Raw genomic sequence first — 24,491 nt, forward strand, 5'->3', positions numbered from 1 at the left:
GCTTTATTTCCAATGAAATAGCTTTTCTTGAATTTTTGTTAGACACGTGGTGCCTCATATTTTCTCAAACATCATTAAGAACAGAAACATCCTAAAAATTGAAGTCAAGTACATGCAGAAGTTAAGGGTCTTCAGTCTTAAGGCCCTCTGTTGACCAAGCCACTAGAGGCACTGATGACCTTTGCTGGCTTTTCAGTTTTCTGTTGACTCTGAGGCTCTGGTGTTGGCTTAAGGTCAGCTGTTAGAAAACAGTGCATTTATGATTTGGTCACACTGTGGGAGTCAGGCTTCTGCTAAGAAAGACCTCCAGAAAAGCCAGGAAGTTGTAAGTAAAGTTCTTTTCATTTGGATGTTGCCAGAAAAAACAGGCTGAGAACAAAGACCATTATTATAAAATACTAAAACAAGTCATTGCTCATCTTCAAGCATTAACAAACTTAGCACATAGTAGGTGCTTAATAATCACTTACTGCATGATAAGTATGACACTTCTTATGTGGAGTCTCCATTTACCTGGAGACAGGCCCTTTCTGGAATGGTTGACAATAGTCAGTCCTCCCCACCAAAACCCCTACAAAAGCCTATAAATAAATGTTCACACAATTTGAAACTTGTCATTTTATTGACTTTAATCATTGTCCAAAGAGAAATTCCTGGAGATATATATATGTGTGTATATCTACATATATTTTTATATATATATACACACACTCTCTCTATATACAGCATCTCTCTCTATATATATGAGTTAAATCAACAACTCTCTATCTATATATATATATATAGAGAGAGAGAGAGAGAGAGAGAGTGTGTGTGTGTGTGTGTATATATATATATATATATATATATACACTCTAAATATTAGGAAGCATAATTCTGGTAAAAAATAAATTTTGTCAATCAAGAAATTTTCCTCAGGCAAATTTCAGCTTTATAAAGATTCCAGTCCTTTGCAAGGATTGGGGGATGCTGCAGTCCTCCCTAGCGCCTCAGCATGGGTCAGCCTCCGCTACACTAACCCTCGGGGGAAGGTATCTGTGCAAACATTCAGCTGCCACCCCTCTGCCTGACCCTGCCTAGAAGAGCAGTGCATTTTGACAGAATTGTGGAGGGAAACACCCTCCAAAAAAGAGCAAAACAAACACTGTAGGGTCATAGCATTTGTCCTCGGGATACAATTCTTTTTTTTTTTTTTTTTTTTTGGAGACAGAGTCTCTCTCTGTAGCCCAGGCTGGAATGCAGTGGCCGGATCTCAGCTCACTGCAAGCTCCGCCTCCCGGGTTTACGCCATTCTCCTGCCTCAGCCTCCCGAGTAGCTGGGACTACAGGCGCCCGCCACCTCGCCCGGCTAGCCTTTTCTGTATTTTTTAGTAGAGACGGGGTTTCACCGTGTCAGCCAGGATGGTCTCGATCTCCTGACCTCGTGATCCGCCCGTCTCGGCCTCCCAAAGTGCTGGGATTACAGGCTTGAGCCACCGCGCCCGGCCGGGATACAATTCTTTATTGCTTATAATTATAATCAATAGAGTACTGTGAAACCTAATACTAGTCTCTTTTTTCTTTTCTGTATACATGGCCTTTTTCATAGTGCACACTCCCATCTATCCGCTGGGGGAATGGGAGGTAGAGTAGGAAATTAGGATTCTTTCTATAGCAATTTTGAGTCCCTAATAAGGCAATGTGAGGAAAAATAAAGATTTTAGATATGTTTATGCTGCCATTAACACAACAAAACCTAGGTCTGGACTTGAACATGGAGATTGTTAGAAACCAAAGAGAACTCAGGATAGAATATAAGGGGAATTCACATAAAACAGAGAGAAAAAGTACAAAGAGGATCTCCTTTTCTAGTTATGAGAGTGAGAGGGCAGGAGAAATGGGGCAAGAGACAGACCAAGGTCTGCGGTGACCGTCCACCCTTGGGGGTGAAAATAAAGGAGGAGGGCACTATTCCTATCCAACTAGGCATGGACCAGCCTGAGAACACTGGAGCCAGAGGCCTGCATCCTTCGATGCAGCCTAAGAAAGGTTGCGATTCTCCAGGAGAATCTCCATAGTCAGCTCAGGCCCGCATCCAAGATGGTGATGGGAAGGGCCAGCATAATGCTCCCTTAGGGCCAGATGGGGCCAGCTGCATCTCAGTGAGCCCATTCAAGGACCCATAGACTATACCTAAGTAGCCACAGGTCCCTCATGGGGACACAGTGGACAATGCCTGAGCTACAACATCACATAGAGCCAAGGGATAATATAAGGAACTGAGCGCAAGGATCCAAGAACCCTTCTTTTCCTCCTTGCTCCTCTCCACTATTCCATTTAGTATGTGTCACCTCAGATGGGAGCAGTGGGTACAAGGAAGAAATTGGATGAATACATATCTAAAAGAAAATAAATCATTTAAATGAGACTATTTAAACCAAAGATGCAATTAACAGAGATGCTAAGTGGCAAGTTTAAAAACACTATCCTCTGCTCTGTCTCCCAGGAGGGTGGGTATAGTGAGAAAGACTGGATAGCTGATAGAAAATACTGGACGTTTTCTTTGCACATATGTGTAATAATGTTAAACTATAACACGTCTATACTATAAAACAATTGTATATTTTTAACAGCTCCCCTTTTATACAAAGGTTTTGAGGCAGCTATAATCTATGTATTGGAAAATAAACACTCAAGGAAAGATTAAAAGACCTTTAATTAGTTTTAGTTATTTGTCATGAAGGAGCGAATGCTGAATTTACACTTAGTATATGTGTTTTAACATATAGAAGGTTAGTATGAGAAGTGTGGTAACTTGCATTTTCTTTATTCATAGAATGTCAATATTTTTGTGGAAGAAAAGAAGCAAGAACTGTCATATTAATGCCTTTATTTTCAGCACTTCCTAGACTTCCTAGAGCATGGTGTATGCTCAGTTAATATTTATTGAATGAATAAATGAAAATACAAATTGCTTAGCCTCAGAATGGATAGCTTAGGACATTTTTGGAGCTCTCTCAAGCCATTACTGGTGCTATGGGCTGAATGGAAGAGCCAGGGGAATCTGATGTGGCAGGAGGAAAGGGCTCTTGGTTACCCCATCCCCACTCTGACAAAACCCGCCAAAGAAGGAGATGTGAGGACTTTGCTGTGCCTGGACACCCCTGCTCCCATAGGCTGTAAGGCTAGTGTGAGTGTGAGTGTGTGTGTGCGTGCGTGCGTGTGCGTGTGTGTGAGTGTGAGTGTGTGTGTGCGTGCGTGCGTGTGCGTGTGTGTCTGAGTGTGAGTGCGTGCGTGCGTGTGCGTGCGTGTGCGTGTGTGTGTGAGTGTGCGTGCATGTGCAAGGGGCAGTGTTTTCTGGGTATGGGTGCTTGCTGCAGCCTCAGGTGAACGAGTACAACCTTTGCTGATACCCCATGGAGAGGCATCTAAGAACTGAGACTCTGGTCCCAGGGCCAGTCTAGGAGGCAGGGAAAGAGCACAAAAACATAGTCTCAGGGAGGCCTAAATGCTATCCAGTGGTACATCAAGACCATGCTTTTTTTTCCCCCCTCTAATATTAGAGGTTCAGGGACAAAATTAAGCCAGATAGAAAATTGTAATGGAATTGAGAATGTGATAGTGCCGGCATCATAAAGGAAGACGGTAGGAAGTGAAATGTTTTGTCTCAGGCCAGACACTGTGGAGCATGGATTTGGCAGATCTGATGCAAGACCCTCCTGATCACAAGGCTGGACTGAGTCATGGGCTGTGCCTGGCACATAGCCTTTGTTTGCAAATCACCCAGTGGCCGAGCCTGAGTTTGCCTTGTGCACTCCTGTGTGCATAATTTTTAAAAACGAAACCTTTTCCCATGCTCTTCAGGAGACTGGCCTTTTGCAATACAGTCAATCAAAAAACATTGCTGAGAAACAACCTACCATAAGAGCAGGACTGAGTCTTGAGAAGATTGAAAAGTGGGGAGAATAATTTAAGACTGCCCAGAAGGCATTAACTAGTATTCTACTTTCATAGATCAACTTTTATAGATTCCATAAGATTATTCTGAACTTCATCCAAAAGACAATCACTTGCCTTAATGTCTGGCCGAGTTGTTTCATGGGGTCCATAAATCTCAAATGACATTACCTGGCACTGTTAGTGATCAATATCACTGGTTGACTGAATCTGCACTGGAAACAGACATGTTAATCCACCTAGTTAATTCACTGTGGTAATTAATTACTGAACACTTATCTAATTAGCTAATGCTTTTATGTCTCAAACCCAGAGGTAAATGCCAGATTGAAATTGGTGGTTCTCCTCATTATACCTTAAAAATAAAATTGAGAGGTATGGCATGGAATATCAAATAAAAGTGTGCTGGTGCCTGTGGTAGTGAGTGAGTATGGTGAGTCTCAAAATTGCCAGTGGTTCCTGGGAAGGAGCAGCAGGTAGACCAGCCTGAGATGAGTCAGGGGTAAGAGACAGATGTATTATTACAAGCTATCAACAATAACTACTGTCCTAAGTTACAAAGGCAACACACATGTTAAAGACTATTTTGCCTCATAGTCATCATTACCTTTTCCAGGATAAGTGTCCTCAGGAATTTTTTGATATCTGGGCACAGTTGCAAACGTCTAGTTGGTGGTAACAATGGCAAGATTTAGGCTACATGGATTCCTCAATATAGAGTCCCCTATTCTTTTTCCTTCCTATTCTGTAAACTTTGCTGTCTGACCAAGATGGGCCAAAGGAGGCCAGTGTGACATTCAAAGAGTTTGCCAAGAATGACTGTCACCAGGAAGAGGAGCATCTTCTAACATGGAGAACTCAGTTAGGATATGAGCACTTGATTCTTGACTGTGATGCACATTCTTAGAAATCCAAGCATATTAGGAGGTGTCTTGTATTTGCTGCTGTTTGGCATTTATAGACATTTTAGGTTCTGATTCGCCTGAAAGCCATGAGACTATGTTCTTGAAGCTCTCACCAGCATAGAACTTCAGTCGATTGCTCTGGGAGTGAAGGGAAAAAAGATCAGGACGAAGTTATCTAGTTTTCTAGATTTTTCCATCCCCAAAGTGAAAAGTGAGAAGCATTAGCAAAAGTAGTGAATTCATGCCTTTCTTGGCAGAGACTTCGTTTTCTGAAAATACTATGCTATATTATTCCATGTGGATTAACCCCTGATTCAATAAATTTTACCAACGGCCTACAGTTTAAAGAAAGAGGCCCTGGGAAATAAGTTTTTTTTTTTTTTTTTTAAATTATCAGTCCTTCTGTGTGAACTGGAATGAGCAAAGTTCAGACAAAGGGACATTCTGAGGTCCTGACTTTGGATGCTTTCCTAACTTGTGATGACAAAGAATGAAAACAAGTTGGTGAGGGGCTGGATGGAGAGGGGAAACTGAAATGTTTGAGAACTGAACGTTCTCGTATGTATTGGACACAGTTTTGAGAAGACCTGGTAGGCGTGTTATAGAAACCAAAAGAGGACTTGTATCCGTGTACAGTTTTCTCAAAGCAAATAAGCCTGTTTACAACATCAAACCTGTGTTGGGATCAAGGACAAATGTAAAGGAAAGGTTCTCACCAATAGTTAACAAGCTAACCAACCTGGTCAAAGAGCTAGGATGGCACACCATCAAAGGGGACCTATCTTCTTGAGAAAGTTCTGCTCTGAGAGCTGGGCTGTGGTATAAAAGGCATGTCAGGGAGGGCGTTTTTTATTTGATAGGAAAATTTAAAATGCTAAAGGAAAATGTTTCTTAGCAATTTCACAGGAAAGAGAGGGTATCATTCTAACTTGGAACTGAACTATTATGACTAGATCTATAATAGCAAGTCACAATATTTCTCTTTCTTGACATCAATTTAAGAGTGACTATTCACATAGTAGAGAGAATGGCTTCGGTTATACCTGCCTCCAATAGTTCCATGAGATCTGATAGGAATACATATGTTGGGTGAGTAATTTTGATTTTCTAAATTTGTTTTGATCAGATGGATGCTCCTTAGATTTTGTATTAAATGATTAGATAATGGGCCTCTACAGTTATCACTGGATACAGCTCATAAAACAATAAAAACAATGCAAAATGTCTTTTCAATGACATTTTTACTCCTTGATTTTGGGGGTTAGGGGTTGGCTCATCTAAGAAAATGGGGCAAAATAAGTCAAAAAAACATGCAAAAATTTAGCCAACCTTCAGTAGTAAACAAATTCAAGGTTCAGCCTGGGACTCACTATAGCGTTCAGCCCTTAATTCCAAGACCATGCGCTGCAATTGAGAAATAATTAAAAGGGTCTCTCAGTGCCTGAGGGAGGTTTAATTGTGTTGCAGGATATTGTGGAGTGATTTAATATGCTTCGTGATGGACCTTACAGAGAATTTACTTCTGAAATACCATTTATGTGATTAATCTCATGGGTAGATATAAAATTGCTGAAGCTGTCTACAAATTTAGCTCCAGTTCCTGCCCCAGGTTAACAGAACACAACAGAGCATTAATCATCATGAGGCATAAGGAGATTTTGATGGTTCCCTCTGATTTCCTGAGAGTTGTGTGAAATGTCTTGCTCAGAGCCTCCATTATATCAGCATTTCAGAAAACACTCCATTTGCCCACCCCAAACAGAGGTAGCCTCCTGCATGTTCCCTTCCTCAGGGAAGCCCAGGAGAAAGAGAAAAAGAAAAATTATGAAGACGAAGGTAATGGCAAATGGAAAGACTTCTTCCCAGCCAGCAATTTCTTTTGTTTGGCAATATTTAATACTCATCACGTAGTGTAATTTGTCATGATTTACTAAAAAGACTATTATCTGTATTAGGAAAGGAAAAAGAGTTTGAAGAGAAAACAACACGTACAAACTTATTTAGTAAAAAGTATATATTTTGGAAAAATCAAAGTATTGCAAAAACTACATTCATATTGGGTAGAAATTTGGTGTGAAATCCCAAACAAGCTTTTTCTTTGGTACTGACAGAGTGATCATCTTAGAAGTGCTGCTTGATGAACCCAGTGAAACAAGACACTTCTATAGGCAGTCCCCCAAATTTTCTGAGAAATCATTAGACAGTGGGCCAGGGCATCAAGGAAAAGTAATCCTAATGAATTAATGTGTTATAATACAAGTGAAAATAATTAATGGCTCTGGTGGTTGGAGAATTTCTCCCCGGAGATAGGAAGAGTGGTATAGATGAGTGACTTTAAAAACACCAAAGCCCAGGTCTCCTTGAGTAAGTCAATCTGAATTTCTAGAGATAGGGTCTAGGAATTAAAGTGCCCCTGGTGGTTCTGATATGTAGCTAGAGTTTGGAATCACTAGGGTAGAGGAATAAGACTCTTTTATAGAATAATGATTCATAGATTCAGTTGGGAATCCAAAGGAATATTTCCAGGTCGTGAAAGTAGTCTTGGCAGAGTGAAACAGAAAGTGTAATAGAATTTGGAAGAAAAAGTGGATGGCAGTGTTTGTCAAACTTTAATGTGCATGTGAATCACACAGAGTTTGTTAAAATGCAGATTTTGATTCAGCAGATGTGGGGTGGAATCTAAGATTTTGCATTCCTAAGGAGCTCCCCAGGTGTTGCTGATGCTGCTAGTTCACTGACCACACACTGTATAACAAGGGACTAGGGCTAAATTCTTGCCTCACAAGAGAAGAAAGGAAATGTCCCTTTGCTTTGAGATTTTGAAGCTTGTTCTGTAGTAGTAAAGTGCACTAACACCATGGAATACTTTATTTTGGAAACTAGGTATGTATGACCCAGTAACTAATTAAAAATCTATTACTCTAGATGTTTTTGAGAAGGAAATTAATAGTATTTTGTTCTACTTTCTGAACAGTTCAATTTAATTCAACAATAGAATTTGTTAAAACTTAGGGATTCAAGAAAGATATTTGAGATAGCTTGCCTCAGGGGATTCGCAGTCTTTCTAGGGGGATGGAAACTTAACTACATTACAATGTGAAATGCTATCTACCAGCACTAGTATGAAACAAATGCTTTGGGAACACAGTAAGAAAAAAAGTAATACTGACCAAGGAGAGAAGATGCTTGGAAAAGCCTTTATGGAAGACGTAATATTTGAATTGGACCATGAAGGAAAATTGGAATTTTGGTAGGTGAAAAGTAGAAGAAAGGAGGAAGGATGTTTGAAGGACAAAGGCCTGAAGCAGGGGTTCTCAACTTTGGCTGTACCAAAGATCATTTGAGAAGATTTTTAAAATACTTAAATTTTTTAGATTTAAAATACAGAGTGTCTAAATTAATTAGTGCCTGGTCAATAGTGTTTTTGTTTTTGTTTTTGTTTTAAAGCTCCCTGGTAATTTTAATACACAATCAAAGTGAGAATCAATAAAGATATAGAAAGACACAAGGCTTGGTAAAATGTTTTGAAGTGTATGGAATGAAAAGCATGTGGAAAGGCCAGGCTTGGTGGCTCACACCTGTAATCCCAGCACTTTGGGAGGCTAAGGTGGGTGGATCGCTTGAGGTCAGAAGTCTGAGACCATCCTGGCCAACATGGTGAAACCTCATCTCTACTAAAAATACAAAAAATAGCTGGGTATGGTGGTGGGCACCTGTAATCCCAGGTACTCAGGAGGCTGAGGCAGGAGAATCGCTTGAACCAGGAGGCTGAGGTTGCAGTGAGCTGAGATTGGGCCACTGCACTCCAGCCTGGGTGACAGAGCAAAATTCTGAAAGAGAAGAGAAGAGAAGAGAAGAGAAGAGAAGAGAAGAGAAGAGAAGAGAAGAGAAGAGAAGAGAAGACAAGAGAAGACAAGAGAAGAGAAGAGGAGAGGAGAGAGGAGAGAGGAGAGAAAAGAGAGAACAGAGAAGAGAAGAGAAGGCATGTGGAGAGAAATGGGAGGAACAAAGAACAAAGAAGTCCCAGACAGTTCTTGGCAAAGACGTCTTGACCCACTGTGGTGTGGGGGTAGATACCTTTTATCACTGAAAACTCTAGTGGCATATGATTACTACCCAAATAACCAAAAGCTACAAATGATATCCTTCATAAATATGAACTGGATTGAATTAAGGTCATTCTTATAGCCGTCATCAGCTCACTGTCTTGCATTTCGTGGTATTTTACAAAGAAAAGAGAGGAAGGATTGGTGTTCTAGCTGTACTGCTGTGATGGGGGTTCAAGCCAGGGCCGTGGCCACTGGGTTGGAAAGAAAGTGGTGTATTCAGCTTGGTTGGTGGAGTCCTCAATGGCAGTGCTATTCAAAGTGTTGTCCACAGACCATCAGCGTCAGGACCAATGAGGAGTTTGCTAGAAATGCAAATTCGGACACACATCAACAACCCGCTGAATCAGAATTTCCAGAAGAGGAGTCCATGAAGTGTCTGGCTGATTCTTATGCATGCTACACTTTGAGAAGATAAAATAAAATACAAATAATTTACTCAAGTTTGCACAATTAGGACATATATGGTTGAACTTGTACTGGAACCCAGGCAATCTGAATCCCCAGTAGCTTATATTCCACAGCCTCCCATGCAAAGAAATCAGATGACCATTACAATCAGAACTGAATAGAAATGGCTGTTTTGTAATTTACTGGTTGTTAATCTTGCACAAGTTTCTCAACTTCTGTAAGCCTTGGCTTCTTTGTTTGTAAACTAAATTACTAATCTTACCCAGCTAATACAGCAGTTATGGCACAAATGAGTTAATGAATTTGTTATATGCAGTTTTCATGCCATTTTCATGCTTAGTGCTATGCTTGGCACATAGTGAGAGCAAATATTCGCCATAATTATTGTTATACTGCATTGCTTCTCAACGAATAATTTAACCCTAAAGGAAGGTTTATGTTCAGACTTTCTTTCTTGTGAGCTTTCTCTCAAAATTCTTTTATATCTTCTTTGTGTAATTTTTTTTTCCAGAAAAAGGTTTGTTCATGTTAAAAATCCTTACTTGGATTCAATGGATGAAGACATTCTCTATCACTTGGATTTGGGAACAAAAACACACAACCTACCAGCAATGTTTGGAGATGTAAAGGTAAAAACATTTCTAATTTCAGGAAAATTGATTGAGTTTTTTCTACTAATTTTTCTTCTTACCTTGCCAGAATAATCTATACACCATTGGCTAGTGAAGTCCCAACAGGAACTAAAGTCACACTCATTCTCTGAAACAATTTGGAATGTGTATATCATGAACAATCATTTCCACCCCAACAAGACATAAAGGTTCCCAAACTAAATCTAATGCAAACATGTTATTTGACTACTCTGGTCCCTGGAGATAAATACAATTTTATTGACAATACTGCTGGGTGTTGAGAATTCATTATGTTTTAACAGATTCAGCTCACTAACATCTACATTTATAGCTTAATCTCACTAGTTCTCATTTTATTAAATCATAAAAATAACTCAACAAAACTAACAATATTATTTCACTTCTGGAAAATAATCATTATCTAATATTTCATATTAAGATTTTGTTTCGTAAGAAATATTTCATAAAAATTATTTATTAAATACTACATAAAATTGTACTTCTGCATTGTTTTATCTGACATGTATTTTAATTATATAAGCAATTTGTAATTTGTATTCCTTATTTAAAACAGGGAATACAAAAAAGAATATGATTTTAAAAAAACACCCAGTAGTCCTACCACCTAAACATAGACACGATCAACTCATTTATTTCTTTCAATCATTTTTAATGAATAGACTTTAAAATAGTTGTAACTATATAGCTGCATTCTACACTTTATCATTTAGCTTTACATCATTAACATTTCTCCATATTATTACATTCTTTTGAAACATATCATTTATGGGTGTCAAGTGGTGTACCACACATTACAGAGACTATTATTAACTTTTATGCTAAAATATTTTCCATTATAAACAGGAGTCAAATGAATATTTTTGTACCTGAAGATTTTCTACATTTAGGTCAGTTTGCTTAGGGTGATTCACAGAAATGCTCAAAGAGACTGGATTTTTAAAGAACTTTGTTTTCCAAAAGACTATATCTATTTACAGTTGCACTAATGGAGAATCGCGCAGTTTTCATCTGACTTTTTCATTTCTTTGGCAATTACAATAACAAAAATAAAAGCGTCACATGTACTATCTCACTAACATCTGCAGATTTAGCTCTTTTAGGTGGGTTTAGCAGATATTAACTCTCTCCATAAAACAAGAAAATTAAGTTCAGAGAGGTGGAAGAAGGTTACAGTTACACCACAGAGTGGTGGCGCTGAGACCTGGACCAAGTTCTTCCAAGTCCAATCTCTAGGGTCCTTGCTCATTGCACTAGGAGGACCCTTTGGGTCACAGTAACTCAGGATTGTCCATAATTATTTAATCCTAGCTCTTTCACTTACCCATTGGGTCAAGAGGCAGGTGAGAAAAGGGGAAGAAGAAGAGGGGGAGGTTAAGAAGAAGGAGGAGGAAGAGGTTGGAGGCAGAGGAAAAGGAAGGGAACAAGAAAGTAAGGAGGGAGGGAAAGAAAAAAAGTTGGAAAATGAGAAGAAATCGATCTACGATGCCTATGGTCAGTAGGTGCTGAGTGGCCTTCTCCCACTCCCTCTCTCCTAGGCAGGAAAGTGTGAGGGTTTGGGTGGGTGTCCTCACAGCGAGGTGACCCACCGTTTCTTCACTCCTCTCCAGGCTGCGCTCCTTGCCTTTGTGTCACCTCCCTCTATCTTGTGCTTCATCTTCTCAATGTAACCTCTTCCCCTGCTGCTGTTTTGGTTTACTTATGCTCCAAGAGTCATTGATCAAGGTGGTTTTTAATACTCAATAATCAGATTGTACCAGAATTCAAATGTTAGATTTGAGGTTCATGCCTCACAATAATATCCCAGGACCTTTGTCTAGAGATGACTCTGATTAATTGAAAGACTTTTCATAATTAATGAACTAAGACACATAGCTGGTTAATACATTTAAAAGACTTGAGACATGTATTTGAGGCAGAAAGTGATTTGCTATCTACATATCTGGGTTTCTGTCTCTCTTCTACCATTTATGGAGTGCTTTCTATATATCAGACTCTGTGTGGCACGTGCGAATGGTACAGTCAGTCCCCACAGCAACTAAAGTAGTTATTATCTCCACTTTACAGATGAGAAAACCCAGGCTCAAATATATACATAGTGTTATAACATATATATAATATATGTTTATCTGTAATAGGCACAACACAGCTGGTATGTGAAACAACTGAGATTAAAACTTAGGTTTCTCTGATTAAAAAAAATAATGGCTCTTTCTCTGTTCAAACGAAACAAACCAACACAAAAACAAAAATAAAAGCACTATGTTTTAGTACTTTTTAGTAGTCCAAGTATTAGTTTCTGGGAAATCATTGGGATGGAAAGCTTTGTTTTAGAGATAAAAATAAAGGGACTCGCATGTATCTCTCTCTCTCATGCGCGCGCACACACACACACACACATGCACACACATAGTTGTCCCATCTCGGTTATAATCCCAGGAACCAGACCTTCACATCTCTGTCTGTCCAGATTTTGTTCAGCACTTATTCTCACACACTGTTTATCATAACCACTATCCAACCTTATACATTCACCACCCACCTGGCTGTGAACCTTCAGTAAATTATCTTTTGGATACAAAGATATGCTCTGTTTCAAACCTGTTTATCCCATCAGAGAGCAACTCTACTGATTGAGCCACTTTGATGAATAGGAGGCAAAAGAGAGAGAGAGAGAGAGAGAGAGAGAGAGTGTGTGTGTGTGTGTGTGTGTGTGTGTGTGTGTGTGTGTGTGTATAAATTGAGGAGCAGGTAACCTAGTTCCAAATGATCGGAACTGGCCATTTAACCTGAACTAGAATTTTTTCAAGGCAACAGGTAAAGTCTGATTTATTCTCATAGATGGTTTCCTCAGAAACTTGCCTTCCTCCAGCCATGTTCTCCTCTTTGAACGAGAACATTCTACATTCAATTTCTTGAGTCCCTTAAATCTCAGGGCAGCAGTCCTGGCTCAGAAAAGAGGACATAATCCATCAGTACCTGAAAACTCAGCCTTGTCTTCACAGAGATGATAATCATTATTAATAGCATTATCTTCAAAGAAAGGAGAACTCTGGGTGTATAAAGTTGAAACTTCAGACTCCAGCAATCGCTCCCATTTCCTTCATATTCTCACCATATTTAAAAATTTTTGCTATGTGCTACTGCAAAATCTCAGTAGCTTAATACAAGTTAAGTTTACTTCTCACTCATATTAGGTACAAAGTGGGAGTTCTTGGTTGATGGATGGTTTCCCTACAACTGATGATTCAAGGACCCAGGCTCCTTCCATTATTGTGACTCTGTTTCCTTCAAGGCATAAATTGCTGTTTCCCAGTGTGTCAACATCTGTCCAGCAGATGAGAGTGACAATATGTAGGGTCACCAATACATCCTCCTTGTAGGATAGGAGATTTCTATGGGCTAGGACTGGAAATGGTACCCATTACTTCTGCTCAAATTCTAGTCACTGGAACTCAGACATATGACCTTGTCTAACTGGAAAGGAGGCTGAGATGTTAAGTTTAGCTGGGTGCCCAGAAAGAACGGCAAACTGTTTAGGTGAACAGCTAATCAATCTCTGCCACACTCACTAGAAAGATTCAGACAATTAATACATACGGTGGAGGATCCTTAGGAGTTATCTGTTCGATATCAACATCCAAATATGTCTTTTATAAAATCACTAACTGATATCCTCTAATCTCTCACTAGAAATTTCTAGTAATATGTAAAATTATTACTTTATAATACCATATAATATGCATTTTGAATGTATTTATATTCCCTTGTTAATGTAGAAAATGCATAAGATGCAATAGACCAGATTCATACAACATGGCATAGTTAAGACTTTTAAGATACTAGGGATATCTAAAGCTGAGCTTTTTTCTGGCAGTCATTAGCCAAAGTCCTTAACATATTTTTGTAATGCCTCTGACTCCTTCCCATTGTGTTTCTAACTTCTTTGATAAAACCAGGACAATTGATCGTTTTGTTTGAGACAAAAACACTGTAAATGTCACTTAAGGTCAATGTTGGTTGGTGGTCTTCAGCCATATTTTACTTCTCATTAAAGCAGCCAGACTGAAAACTGTGTCCAGAGATGATGTTTAGTGAGTCTGGTTTAGGAGTAAGGAAGGCTTTAAAAACCAAGCTGCTTCTGTCTGTGCATATGATCTTTATGTCTCCAGAAATATTCAGGAATTCCTGTTGATTATAGCAACATCTACAGTTCAAAGGAGAATTCAAACCACAAGCTATTCTAACATCTGTTTTGGTTTTATGGTCAATGTGAATAGTTGTAATTTACATTCGCTGGCACCACACAATGAGGTTATTTTCAAACTACTGTACTGTGTTTTAAAAATTTCCTCGGACTTAGATCGTGAGCCAAGTCTTAACTATCCACACCAACAAAGAAGAAAATTCCATGAATTATTAATAATAAGTTTAAAACTCACCTGAAGCCATGGTCTTAACCTCTTTGTTACCAGTCTTTATGGCTGACTTCTATTGCAGTTCATTACTAGCTTAAGGCTTCATCAGAGAAACTCATAAGAAGGCAGAGAAATGACAATGTTAAGGGTAGAAGAGAAGCAGAGGGCCTGGATACAGGGCTAATAACACCACTAATTGCAAAAGAGTGTAGCTCAGGAACTATTGCTAAATGGAAACAGGATGCATCATGTTATCAGACCACCCAATAGTTAGAGTAAATCATTTGTGAATGGGGCCACCTATTCTATAACCTCAGTTAGGTATTTCATTAGACAGATATTCTTTATCTCTGTGATGGACCTTGTCAGCCCTCCCAATCCTCTGTCCAATGCTGCCCACATCAGCTAGATACCACCAACTGCCTTTTCCTTACTAGACGACTCAGACCAGCTTCATTTGTACTAAATTCTGCAATATAGGAATAGTAAGCAAGTTCAGAAGCAGGAATAGAAAATTGCTACATGATATATAAATTAACGGTTACCATTTGTCCATCACTGAGAACGTGTCTGGACTTGTGCAATGTCCTTTGCCATATGCAATCTCACGTTCTTCTTTCAAAACCCTCTGAGGTGTACTGTGTTTTTCCTATATTGGAGATGGTCTGAGGCACATAGCTTATTTGTGTGACACTGAGCAAGCTTCTTACTCACTGATGGGGTTGGAGTTCAAAGCCAGGTTTACCCAACCTCAAAGGGCAGACCCTCAGCTATGTTGTCTTCTCTCTCTTTGCATTTTCCTCGCCACTTACTTCAGAATCCTGGAGGATTTGACTCTTGCCACCTTGCTGTGGCCTGTGCTTCCTCCTGGGTGTGAGAGTCTGCCAGTGCTCACTCTCTTGTTGCCGACCCCTAGTGCTTCTCTGCTTCTCTCCCTGGCATCTACCTCTCCCATTCCTGGTCCCTGGGGCTAGTGGACCCCTAAACAGACTGTTGTATGAGTAACTGCCAGACAATTGTATTGCCATCTTCTATTAGACATCCCTGACTGCAACACCTATCCTAATTTCAGAGAAGGGAAAATGTGAATAAAGCAAAAACAAAAATAAATCACTGGAATTGATGAAATGCCACAGGGAGATCCCACATTTACAATAATAAGGCTTGTTCCATGAGAATTTCTTCTGAATAAGAAATTTAAAAGTCTTGAAATGATTCCTTTAAAATTTTAAGTTCACATAATCCATTTCACAATACAAATTTATGATGGGGGATGCGGAATCAGAAAACATACCTAAAACTGGTAGTTCTCCTTTTGCTCTTGTATCACTTACATGCTGTGGCCTCAGAACTTACATCCTAAGCATATGTCATGGTAATGCTCAACAATAGGCTGTCTATGTCAATTTAAGATGCTGGTTGGTGTTCACTATAAACAAAAACACCAGGAAACACCTCCTTGAATAATATGAACATTTATTTTGATTTGTGATTTTTTTTTTTTTACTAATTTAGTGCATAAAACTTTGCATCTGTTGCCTTATTTACAGGTTGATGCAAAATAGCTAATTCATGGAACATAAACCATGACATCTACACACTCTTAAGTAAATTAACTAAAAAGTAAAATAAAAAATTAGAGTTGAAACTGACCCGTGGTTCTTATCCCAGTTACCATGGCAGGCCCTTGTTTATTTTTATTAACAGTTTGTGTGTGTTGGTGGGAGCCCCAACAGAATGAAAGCATTTGCACTGTTTATGCACAAGGAGCTTGGGTTGGAGGAAGCTGAAGAAGACATAAAAGACATCTGTGCTGGGACAGACAGATATTGTATGTACAAAACCGGGCCTGTGCTCACCATCGATGTGAGTATCCATGGTTGCATTTCAGCTAGTCATTGCAGGCTAGACAAAAAAGTGGGAACTTTTACATGTAGGCGTTCTTTTTCCCTCCTGCTTTGCATTCTTACACAATTAAGCTAGGTGTCCAGGTATGAGTTTCTTATTGGAAAAAACCCCCAGGGCAGAACATAGCATGCAGCATCATTTTTGTTTATTAGTTACCACTTAGATATTCAAATTAGGGGGAAAATACTCAAAGCACCCCTCCTTTCTCTTTACTCTGTAACTGGTTAACACCCCTCACTCCCCCCACTCAATGGCAATTTTCCTTCCTCTATCCCTTACCCAGCTTTGGGAATGTTGAGCTTTTAGTACACATAGGCTAATTTTCAGGACTGCTAAAGTGCTGCTATTTAACACCATAATAAGCTCGCTGAAAAGCTGCTAATGCATTTCTACTGAGCTCTTGTGAATTACTGTCCTGCATTTAGAACATGTGAACAGTTACGGAAGCACACAGTGTCCTAAGACAAAATGAAAGGGGAATGATTTGCAGTTTTAGGGAACATGCAGACCATTTCCCCCTTGGACTCAGCTGGGCACACACTGATGAGGGCGTATGTGCATAGGTGTCCAATTTGCCTTCCCATGTTTATCCCTCTGCACAGGGCTGTATTCCGAAGCAATAACTCTGAAGCCATCACATTTCTGGGCAGTGCAATCCTCATAAGAGGCACAGGCAGGCATGCCAGGGGACAGGGGAAGAATCTCCTGCACAGGGTGGCAATTCTAAGGAACTGAGCTGTAAGTGGCTCCTACCAGAGGGAATAGGCATCATCCATGGATTGCCCTACAGTGTGGACGAGCATTGATGAAAACCTGGGGTAAAGAAGAGAAAATTATGCAACAACAATGAGGCAGCTAAATTGATCTCCTCTCTGGGCCAAGAGAGCCTGAAACCTGTTCAAATGGGAATCCATTCAATTATTCGCTTGTGCATTCAATAAACGATTACAGAATATCTACATTAGAAGGAAGCTGAATATCCACTGATCTTGGCAAATTTTTTCTTACCAACATTTGCTGGACTTTTAGACGATAACTGTTTTTTGTACAGTAAATGGAGAAACACAAAAATGTTAAGTTTCTTAAAAATGTGGCACTGCCATAAATAAGCAGTAAAACTTCAGAGGAAGAAATGAAAACAGCAATAGACTGATCCTGCTGTCCTGTCGGGAAAAAGACCTGAAATATGTGTCATGCCAAGGTTACCAATTAGAAATGGGCCTTACTAGGCAGGCAGGGGACTGACAACTGTGATTCCTTCTTTGAAAACTCTTCCTCTCCAGTAGCGGTTGAATGGGGGTAAATGTGTGTGAAAGAGAGCACAAGTCCATTTGTCCTTTCATCAACGCATCACATAATAAGTGACAATCATTAACTTACTAAATGTCTGAACTGGAAGGACTCTGAGAGATCATATAATAATTCATCTTAATTATAGTAAGAAAATTAGGTAAGAAAAAATAATACTGAGAGAGTTTATTCATTAGTCACAGAGGCAGTTCCAAAGTCCCAGACTTTTTAATTTTGGATATACAAATCAATACAAGTTTGATTCCTGGCTCCAGGACGCTTACTAAGCATTTGAAAGTCAGGGCATATTCAGTGGGAACCAGAAAGGGGGAACGCAGAGGTTCGAAATTTCCATAGCTCAACATTCTTGATAGAAGGAGGAAGTTCAGGTGAAAACATCATGGTCACGGCCAGTGGTTTTCCAAAGTCTTTGTATCCAAGAGTAGGACACATTGAGGAGCACATTTGACTCTCTGCTGTCATGTCAGGAATGAAGTTACTACCAGTTTTGAATTCAGTTCCAGTTTCTACAAATTACAGAATGGAAGATCTTTCTGGAGGGTTATTAGGACATCGTGTAGACACCAGGAGTTGCTAAATCCTCCAGCCTGTGTTGATCCCTTTCCTGTTGACATTGATTCCACTGTCCTGAATACTGAATAAAACAGGGTTATGGTCATGATCTATAGTAATTTAAACTCACTTCCATGTTCAGTATAAGTTTAAAATTGTGAAGTGGGAATCTAGCCCACGTTTCTACCCTAGTACCTTTCAAAGCACACAAAATTAAAAGCAAATGAAATGGATTCACTATTTCATTTAGTATGGTTGAAAAGGACTCTTGATTTGGAGGCCGAAATTATATTTCCTCAAAATCAAGTCAATCGTGCAAAAAGCTCTTTTTCAAAGGCTCATCATGAAGAGCCCAGTGGGAAGATGGGAAATGGCTCTGCCCTGACACACGTGTATACCATACCATCCCCACGTTCTGCTCTTGCTGATGAGGGCTGAAGTCAACAGAACTGGCAGCGAGACGCCTCCCTCTGATCTTCACAGATGGACACATCTGTCAGCATGTCACGTAGGTGCCAGTTAGGGAGGACTTACGTTTTCCTCAGCATTGGCAAAGTCTTAATGATTATGTAAATTTATCTGAGGCCTGTTAACTTGTAATGAAGGAAGAAGATATGTCCTGTTCATGTATCACTTTGCAAGATGTATGAAGACTTTCTCTTTCTCTCAACAGCACGGCATGGGCATCCCCTCCATTTCTATTATGCTTCATGAACTCATCAAATTACTCCACCATGCACGGTGCTGCGATGTCACCATTATTAGAATTGGTACATCAGGGGGAATAGGTGAGACGGATTGATTTCTATTAGAATTGAGTGATCCTTACACACGTGATAGCTGCCAAAATATACCATCCTATTCAGAGCCCAGCAGAAGCCCAGATGGGCTAAAAAGTGTCAGAAGGCTGGACTTGAGGAAATTCAAGGAAATCTGCCCACATTGCGTTTTTCTTTTCTTCCTTTTTTCTTTATTGAAACCCACAGGGAGAGATCTCACTGCCTATTGCAGGATGGTCTTAGGTGTTTATAAAGGGAAGAGTAGAAAAGTTGCTAGAAGATGTGTTTTGAGGGCAGGGGTAAATTTCAAGTCTTAGGAATTTTTTTGTTGTTGTTTTTGTTTTTGAGACAGAGTCTCGCTCTGCCGCCCAGGCTAGAGTGCAGTGGTGCAATCTCGGCTCACTGCAAGCTCCGCCTCCTGGGTTCAGGCCATTCTTCTGCCTCAGCCTCCCGAGTAGCTGGGACTACAGGCACCCGCCACCATGCCCGGCTAATTTTTTGTATTTTTAGTAGAGACAGGGTTTCACTGTGTTAGCCAGGATGGTCTCGATCTCCTGACCTCGTGATCTGCCCCCCTTGGCCTCCCAAAGTGCTGGGATTACTGGCGTGAGCCACCGCGCCCAGCCAGGAATTTTTTAAAGTAACAGAAATAAGTGTGTTCAAGTAAAAAAAAAATCACAAAAATTTCCCAGTTTCATCAGCTAAGTGAGCAAACTGCGAAGCTCTTAGAAAAACATTGCTTTTTGCTCACATCAGTTACTACATCACCTCTGTTGGCTGTATCTTTTCCTCATCAGTACACCAGAAAGAACCCAGGCCAGGCTTTCAGGGAAGGCTTAAGTGATGCTTCCTAAAGTTTTCACAGAGCCTCCTGACCTCCCTTCTTCTTTGGCTTCTCAGGCATCTGTAAAGAGGCCTTGTTTTTGCTTCCAGAATGTGTTGTGATGAAGTTTTGAGGAAACGTCTTCTTCTTCAGCTTTTTCTTAAGGAGCACATCTTGTCAGGGTATGATTTTACCATGTCACCAAAATGCAAACACAGACTGCACATGGTAAATGGAGAAGTTTGGTTGACAGGGCGATAGAACTGAATGGGCATTATAAAAAGGGCTGAGATTTAGGAAGAGAAATGGTTGTAGAATTAGACATTTATGGAGCAAAAAGGGATGTCAATAATCCTCACACAAATAGCTGAAGTGTTGTGTTCAACATCACAAAGCCACCATGGCTGAGCCATGCGTCACTAGAAATCATACACGTTGGAAAAGATGGTGGCCTTTCCACAGCCGTGGTCCAGGAATCAAGTCCAGCCAAGGCCCTTACATCTGGGAGAAAGTAAGACCTTTGTGGATATCCATCCAGAGAGAGAAGTAGAGTGTTAGCAATAAGTGTTAGATCAGGCATCCTTCTAGATTGTAGTTTATCCAATACCCCAAATAATCAGTAGTAGGGAACTACTCATTTGGGCATGAATTTCAGATAACATAGCTATTAAAGTTGCTCATAATTCTTGGGTTGTGGGTTACAAGGATCTGCCTTCAGAGCCCACATTCATGCATTGTAAAGTCCGGACTGCTACAGTTACCACTTGATATTAATGAACACCAGCATGGGCAAGGTGCTCCAATGACCATCTAGCTCTTGATAATGGTCTTTTATTTCATGGCAACATGATACATACAGCACACAATGAAGGCCCATGGATGGTGGCAAATTAACCCACTGTGCTGGTGTAGACACCTTCATTTTGAAGTTTTATCCTCATTAAGAACTCTTAGCTTATCAAAAAGTTGTATTTGCTTATTTTGTTTTAAGCAGTTTTGCATTTGGAGATGAAAGATGTACACAGTATTATGTTGCTCACATGATCCCTTCCTACATGAGCCAACACACCTTGATAAGCATAAAGTACTCAGTTAAATAGTACGTTGACCTTTGAGAAACCTTAACCATGACATAATACACTAACACATTTAAATATCAGGATGGCATATAAATAACATCATTTTTATGTATACGCTTTCAACTTCCCTCTCAATCACTTTCTTAGGACATTGTGAACAATTCAAGGAGCCACTTACTTGGATTGTTTAAAAAGTATCTGGCCAGGCACAATGACTCACACCTATAATCCCAGCACTTTGGGAGGCCGAGGCAGTGGATCACTTGAGGCCAGGAGTTTGACAGCAGCCTGGCCAACATGGTGAAATCTCTACTAAAAATATAAAAAATTAGTTAGGTGTGGTGGTGTGTGCCTGTAGTCCTAGCTACTCTGGAGGCTGAGGCAAGAGGATTGCTTGAACCCAAGAGGCAGAGACTGTAGTGAGCTGAGATCACCCCACTACATTACAGCCTGGGTGACAGAGCAAGACCCCATCTCAAAAAAATAAAAATAGAAATAAAATTAAAAAAATAAAAAGTAGTTCACCCAACAAGGACCTATTATCAGTGGCCACCTTGGGTCTCTAGTTGGATCCTCTAAAGCATTTTGTAATTAAGTCTACTTTGATCAATATCAAAATTTATGCCACCCTGAAGGATAAGGCTATACTCTATAGCAGGGATTGTCAAGCTTTTTCTGTAAAGGACAAGCTAGTAAATATTTTAGGATTTGCTGACTGTGTGATTTCTATTGCAACTTCTCAACTCTGCCACTAGAGCTTGAAAGCAGCTATAGACAATATGTAAATAAATGGGTGTGGCTGTGTGATAATAAAACTTTATTTACAAAGACAGGATTTGGTTTATGAACCATAGGCTTGCAGAGCTATAATCTATGGCATCTTTGTGAAAACATTCACTCATTCGACAAATTGTTATTGAGTACCTATAATGTGGCAGGCACAGAGCTAGACCAGGAGAGAGCAGTGAACAGACACAGTTCTTGCCTTTATAGAGTTTATGTTCTATCAGAGAAAAAGATAAACAAATGGGTAATTATAAAAATTGTTAGGACAGAGAGAGTCTAGGGCATCTATGAAGATATATCTTCTTATTCAGACTCTAAATAGAAATGAGACTGGGTCAAAAGCTGGGTCAAAACTGGGCCTGGGGAAATTTAGTGTAACCTGTCTGTGTTGCCTTTTAATTTTTTCATTTGTTTGCTTCCCTTCTGTGGATTCAGACCTTTTTCAGGAAGTAAATTAAGCTGACACCTGAAGAGTGACTTGGGGTGTGATGAAAAGGTGGGGGGAGGATGAGAGGGCATGCCAGGCAGGGAGACTAGCAGTTAGCAGAAAACAGTTTCTTAAGTAAGCCCAAGTCCCTTGAGCACCCCAGAGTTTGTAGCCATGGAAGGTCAGCCAAGAGGCCTGATTTACATGGAGTCGGGGAGGGAACAAATGTGACAAGAATCAGAAGAAAAAGAGGATAGAGATGCAAAGAAATTACAGTAATCAAGAAGTCACGAGAAGATTAAATATTAAGAAGTCACATCACTTTATGAAAGCTACTTGCTGGCAGGCTTATTTATTTTTTTCCTGACCTAATTTATTCAGATTTGAGCCCAAAGGCTGGCACTAATTTGCATGTCCAAGAGTCATGTTTGTCTTGAAATCTAAACCCCATCACATTGTAAATATGCATTTGGAAAGACAAAAAATGTAAATGCCTCTTCTGAATGTTATTTAATTGCATTGGGAAAAGAAAATAATTTTAAAGTTGAAAACAGGGAGACTCATTAGCAGCTAGCATTAATGTTCGCAGAATTGGTTACATATGCTATGTGTCAAAAGTAAACTCTAAATGATATTCTTCTGTAATCATTTATTATCACATTGCAGAGATTGCACCAGGGACTGTTGTAATAACGGATATAGCTGTAGACTCCTTCTTTAAGCCCCAGTTTGAACAGGTCATTTTGGACAACATCGTCACCCGAAGTACGGAACTTGACAAGGAACTATCTGAAGAACTGTTCAACTGTAGCAAAGAAATCCCCAACTTCCCAACCCTCATTGGACATACAATGTGTACCTATGATTTTTATGAAGGTGAGAACAGTTTATAAACTGGGAAGGCAACAGAAAAATGCCAGCAACTCTTTGTTATTCAAACCCATAATTTATATTAAAAGCTCTCCTTTAGAAAATTAATATTTGTGGATTAAAAAGGAACTGAAACAGCCTTTTTTTACTTACTAAAGCATAAAGACACAAGGACATAACGAGCAGCAGAGAAACACCCAGAATGAATTTCTATTGAGGGTGAATTTAATCCTCCAAGAACAAATTGAACACTAAAATGTAATTAGTGATGTTCACAAAATCTTATCTCTGTTGAATGCCTTTAACTTAGATTAGCATCTCTAAGAGAAGGGAAGTATACTGATTCTGTGTTTCTGCCATTCGTCTGTACCTTAAAAGGGATTCTGTCCCCAGGAAAGAGTGGGCCAGAAAATGGGGAGAAATGCTTGGGGAGGAGGTATAAATCCCACTGGATGGTGTGATCCGAGTGGGGTTTTGTCTCTCAGCCATGAATAAGGGGCCCCCAGACCGAGTTTAGAGACAAATGGAAGGTGACTGCTATGTAGCGGGCTTGCTACTAGAGATGAAAGGCCCAGGGGAAGAAACCTTCAAAGACAGACCCCCAACTTTTCTCGTCCCAGAAGAAAGAATCTACATAGAGTTGGTACCGTGCCTTGAAGGGCATTCTGAAAATCTGGCAGTATAGTTATATTCTTTTCAAAATCCATACTATTTCATTATAAATTATTTTTATTTTCCCTTTGGATCAAACTTAAAATACTATATTGGATTTTAAGAAATTATGTTTGGAGATAGGTCATATTATCTATACATTTTACTTCCAGTTAGTAAAGGTGGTTTTACCACATACTTGTTGTAAAATAGCAGGGCTGTTGGGGTCTGAAAGGGCTGAGACCCTCTGTTTAAGCCCACTGACTCACAGTCCCTCCATCCCGAGGGTCACTCACTGATATGTTAAGCAGAGTTTGCAAATGGCAGTTTGTTAAAGTCAATGTTTCCTTTGGCCTGCACAGCATTTTAAAAAATGTGAATTATTTTGCCAACATTTACAATATCTGGAAATGTTATATGAACATCCACATTTCTGGCTTTTTGAAAGAACTAACATTTAAAAATGTAGAATATATGCATGGCAGCCTTGGCAAGCCCTGACCCACATCTGGGGCTACGTTTGCTGAGGCGGGGGTGAGGCTGCTCCCCTCCGACCAGACACTTGCGTCGGCATTACCTGCGTGGCTCCTGCGAGGTCTTGTTTGAATCAGCTTAAATCGCACTCTGTCAGAGGTGTCGGCAGGCAGCTCTAATGAGAAGAGAAGGAACAAGGGGAAGCAGACTGCCGGGGTGAAGGTAGCATGAAAGAGTTAGAGGAAAGGGAGAAAAAGAGAGGAAAGAGCACCAAAAAGGGGATTGCGAAAATAATGGATGGCAACCGCGTGCTATTAGGCCATTTGCTTGAATCCAGGCCTTTTCAGGAGTGGGGAGGCATTAGAAGGTCTATTTCTGGGTGTGCACAGCGTACAGGAGGAGTAA

At 39.9% G+C, this 24,491-nt stretch overlaps 1 protein-coding gene across 2 annotated transcripts in view; it reads left to right on the forward strand.

Moving 5' to 3' along the window:
- The first annotated feature begins 5,675 nt into the window (after positions 1-5,675).
- The window catches only part of UPP2 (uridine phosphorylase 2), a 31,626-nt gene continuing 12,810 nt past the window's right edge, over positions 5,676-24,491 (forward strand). Inside the window, exons 1-5 of one of the 2 annotated variants that reach the window (XM_005573239.5) lie at positions 5,854-5,930; positions 9,870-9,987; positions 16,134-16,292; positions 18,871-18,985; positions 22,758-22,967. In XM_005573239.5, the coding sequence (XP_005573296.3) occupies positions 5,869-5,930; positions 9,870-9,987; positions 16,134-16,292; positions 18,871-18,985; positions 22,758-22,967 (664 nt within the window). In that variant the 5' untranslated portion in view covers positions 5,854-5,868. Of the gene's footprint in view, positions 5,931-9,869; positions 9,988-16,133; positions 16,293-18,870; positions 18,986-22,757; positions 22,968-24,491 lie in introns of both variants that reach the window. The other variant, XM_005573240.5, reaches the window with a different exon arrangement.

Source organism: Macaca fascicularis, chromosome 12 (assembly GCF_037993035.2).
Source record: "Macaca fascicularis isolate 582-1 chromosome 12, T2T-MFA8v1.1".
In the NCBI taxonomy this organism is placed as follows: Eukaryota; Metazoa; Chordata; class Mammalia; order Primates; family Cercopithecidae; genus Macaca; species Macaca fascicularis.